The 4,525-nt window shown below is 42.1% G+C and overlaps 1 protein-coding gene across 1 annotated transcript in view; it reads right to left on the bottom strand.

Annotated features, from left to right (window-relative positions):
* Window positions 1-4,525, bottom strand: part of znhit6 (zinc finger HIT-type containing 6) — a 25,274-nt gene that overhangs the window by 9,291 nt on the left and 11,458 nt on the right. Inside the window, exon 9 of the mRNA XM_057319340.1 lies at window positions 45-169. Within this exon, the coding sequence (XP_057175323.1) occupies window positions 45-169 (125 nt within the window). The remainder of the gene's footprint in view (window positions 1-44; window positions 170-4,525) is intronic.

Genomic DNA, 4,525 nt, shown 5'->3' with positions numbered 1-4,525 from the left:
GAGTGTGTGTGTGTGAGTGTTCAGCATCAGTGTGTGTTTCTTACCCTTCATTTGGGTGACGTACTCTTGGCTGTGTTGTTTCAGAACCACAAAGATTTCTGGGTATTCCACAACAGTCGTGTGCATCAGGTTTTCTCCCAGAGTTTTCTGTGGATCCAGCTCAAGGTACCTGTGAGACAGCACACAAACATCAAAACACAACCAAAACTGCCGCCATCAAGACTAAACATGAGGAGCTGATGTATTCGCTCTGAAACCGATTTACAGTTTTACAGAGTCGTTATTACAACCAAACAGATCTAAATGTTTATTGCCGAAGGTTTTCACATAATGAAGGTAGATAATGCCGTATTATTTCATGATTTACAACAGTGTTTACATTCTCCAGTAGCTCTGGAGTTCTAGAACATTCCCATGATGACATCATGCTTGGAGGTGCGAGAGGAAGCGGTCATGTCTTGGCCGGAGGCTAAATCTCGCTCGCCCTCACGGCTGGAAACTCACTTAACCTGACTCACTAACAGCTTTAACAAACGCCGCTCTCAAGATCTGCGTGACATCACTGAATCTCTGAGCGCTGCCGTCATGAGTTGCGGAGCGTCGTAAATCTGGTCTTTACGGGGATTTAAAGCGCTCAATACTTCACCACGCTCACCGTTTGGACATCCGCCGTCCTGCTCATTTTGGCCTCTTCCACTGCAGAGGGCATTTCAAATAAACATCAAACCAGCAACCTGCGTCAACAGAGCGTTCACATTCAGAAGCAAATCCTCACTCGGCCAAATCTGTGAGGTTAAAAACCACAGAGGAAAACCAGCCGGACCGAGCCAAACCACACGGGAAACGCAGGAATTCTGCAACTCAACACATGAGACATGAACAAACTGCACTGAAACCCTCGACGCAAACTCTTAGTAAGTGGTGAACGTTCACATTTACTTACAGCAGGTGAAAAACTCACATCACTAATATCACATCTGCTCAGAAATGAGATCGGAGAGTCCAACAAAACTATCGGCTCCCGTCTGAATGTAAATCACAGCCGGCGGTTTTAACGCCGACAGTCTTTTTGGCCAGAAAAGATCGTGGAGTGTGTGTGTTGACCACAGTTATGTCCGGGGCGTTTGGGAAAACTGCCTCCATCCAAATCTGAATCCAGTTGAGTTAGCAGACAGCGTCTCTCTCTCTCAGACTCGGAATAATCCAAACGTCCAAATATCAGGTCAAAGACCAAGTGACTGATTTCAGCTTCCTAACAGCTGCACAGGATGAGAACAAACACAGAAAATGTGCCCCTGGACAGCGAAACCAGTCTTGTGTGTCACTTTGTCGAAACTGAGATTTGTTTCATCTATAAAGAAGCTTTCCATTGATGTGTTGTTTGCTTTAATAGGACGATATTTGGTCAAGATACGACGATTTAAAACTCTGGAATCTGAGAGTGCAAAAAAATCGACATAGAGAAAATCGCCTTTAAAGTTGACCGAATGAAGTCCTTAGCATAGCATATCACTCACAAAATTAAAGCTTTGACATATGTACGGAAGGAAATTTACAAAATTTCTTTATGGAACATCTTTACTTAATATCCAAATGATTTTCTGAATGAATGAAGAAAAATCGTTAATTATGACCCACACAATGGGTCTCATTCACTAATAATTGCGTAGATTATTCGTATTTATACGCACATTTGAACTTCTCACGAAAACTTTTCGTCTAATTCACAACACGTGCGCACGTGAATTTGTTCTTAACCGTGTCTCAACTATTTTGTGTGTAGAGAGACAGAGAGAGAAAGATTTTAGAGATTATCAAGGCCAGCCAGAGTGTGATTTTTGCGTACGTGTGCTTTCAGCTGTCTCTATAGTCTTTCAGAAATTTTGAATAAATTTTAGTACGAAAGTTTTAGTGAATCATAATTTGTTTGTGAAAACTTCCGTACGCAGGTTTCAAGCACAAATTTGACACCCATTGTTTTTTGGCTATTACTGAAAATGTTACCCGAGCTACTTAACACCGTGTCTGCACCGGGCGCGACCGCGATGCAACGCAACAAAAGACAACAGAATGCATTAGAACCCATTATAACTTGACATTTTGTCCACACTGGATGCGGCACAACGCCACTCTTGAGAAAGAGCTAAAAAGCATTCGAGGTAAAGGCACTGACATCATTCCTGAATATCTGAGAGACACACGGCGAGTCCACGTGAAGCACTGCAGTAATGAATCAAACACAACAATCCCACAGACTTCACATAAAAATCACACACGCTTCTCTTCTCTGTTAGTGCCATGATGTTCTCTGATGGTTTTGGAGAACGCTGCAGATGGTGAGTGACGGATGAGGCGCTGCGGTCAGGACGCTTCTGTCCTGCGGTTACACTGCCAGCACAGAGATGTTTCCAAACCCGTGGGCAAATGTTACCAAAATATTAACACGATCAGATGATGCTCAGCTTTTGAAGGTACATGCATAAAATCATTTGTCCGTCTCCAATTCACAACATTAAGATGATAATCATGATTTATGAGTTGAGCTGGTGACTTCACGGTCAGTTTGACATCATCCGACGAGAAGTCTGTAAAGTAACCTGCCATTTATGTTTCAAGCACAGATGGCGATAAAGAGACAAGTCACAGATTTAAGGAGACCACTGCTCTAAGAGCAGTTCACAGTGTCATAAAAACAGACAGTAAACGACAGGAAACAGAAGAGCGTCTCTAATGGACTTTACCACCCGTTGAAAACGCGGAGGGCAAGAGACACACGAACAGATAAAGGCCGAGAAAGAAAGAAAAATGCTACGACTGCTGAAGAGTTCGAACTGCGTAACTAAGAGAAGTTTATGAGAAATGATGTCATTACCATAAAGCATTTCAGCGTTGATTTCATACAGCAGTAAATAAATCAGGTTGAGAACAAGAGAGGAAATGCTTCACCTCTGACGGGCTTCTGACGACACCTTCAGCCAATCAGAAGCCTCCGGTAGCTTCATATACATTTCTAGATGCTTGATTTCCAACACACAATAAAACTCACACACATGTGATGACATGACGCTGAAACACGTCACATGATCAGATTACACGGGATTACTACAGTAAAAACAGAGACTGACTGATATCAAATTCTACATTCACAGCCTTTTGAGGATTCTACAGAGTGTAAATATTAAAAGCCGTTTCTCTGAAAGTGTTTGAATTACAAGACAAAAGAAATACATCACAGATAGGGCTGTGACGGTGGCAGTTTTTTACCACTGCGGTGGTAATAGACAAATCGACCGCGGTGGTTGAGAAATATGTAATATTTATATAAATAATATTTATATTATTATATTTGCGTGTAGCAACCACATGACGAGTGGAAGAGAAATATAGACCTTATTTAAATACTTGAAATTGTTAAATAATTGAAATATGATATCTGAAATAAATGAGGATGAAACATCCTTCAATGTTTAACGCGCAAATCCATCAGTGAAACGGCACACTACAGCATATAAAACATTTAAATAAACATCAGTAAATAATGAAAACTTAAATGATATAAGAAAGCTAAATACTAAATAAAAAAGCTCTTGTTGCAGTAACTTCAGTCAGTGGCGTATTAACCCTTACAGTCCTTAACAATTCCATTTGAAACAAACTGTTTAAACCTACATTGGCTTTCCTATTCAGATTGCCATAAAAACTTTACTTTTTCCGACTCGTTGATGTGAAACTTACTTGTTGACATTGTCCAGATTAAATTGTGTACAGCTGCACTAAATGCGCGTTCAGAAGATGTGCACAGGAGCGCAAATGAATAGATGTCTCTCCGCAACCGCGGCAAAACCTGCGCGCGCTCCGACACTAAGCAAGCGGGTCATAGCCAGTTTTGATTTTACGTATCTGTTCATTTCACAACAAGATCCATTGCAGAAGCCGCAGAATAACCTGGGTTTTGCCGTGCAGGCCTGCGCTCGAACGCACCAATGGAAACGTATGCCAATAATTTCTGTTAATGTAAAATCTTTTAAATAAAACCATCCACAACTGAAAGGCTACAACTAGCAACAACTCTCATATTTATTACACCTATATTTGTCAGAGTGACGTGCACTACTGCCGGTGGCAGTTCGCCACCGTCATGGCACTTTACCACCGCAGTGGTGCGGTTGTCACGGCCACCGTCACAGCCCTAATCACAGATGCCAGAAACACCCAGACAGACTGACATCAGACAGACAGACATCAGACAGCAACAGACATCTCACATCAACAGACATCAGACATCAGACAGACAGACATCAGACAGCAACAGACATCAGACAGACAGACAGACAGACAGACAGCAACAAACTGACATCAGACAGACAGACATCAGACAGACAGACATCAGACAGCAACAGACATCAGACAGACAGACAGACACCAGACAGACAGACACCAGACAGACAATCACCAGACAGCAACAGACATCAGACAGCAAGACATCAGACAGACAGACATCAGACAGCAAGACATCAGACAGACA

The sequence above is a fragment of the Triplophysa rosa genome, linkage group LG21, assembly GCF_024868665.1.
Source record: "Triplophysa rosa linkage group LG21, Trosa_1v2, whole genome shotgun sequence".
Lineage (NCBI taxonomy): Eukaryota > Metazoa > Chordata > Actinopteri > Cypriniformes > Nemacheilidae > Triplophysa > Triplophysa rosa.
Note: the sequence above shows the minus strand (reverse complement) of the source record. Positions and strands in the feature narration are given on the sequence as shown.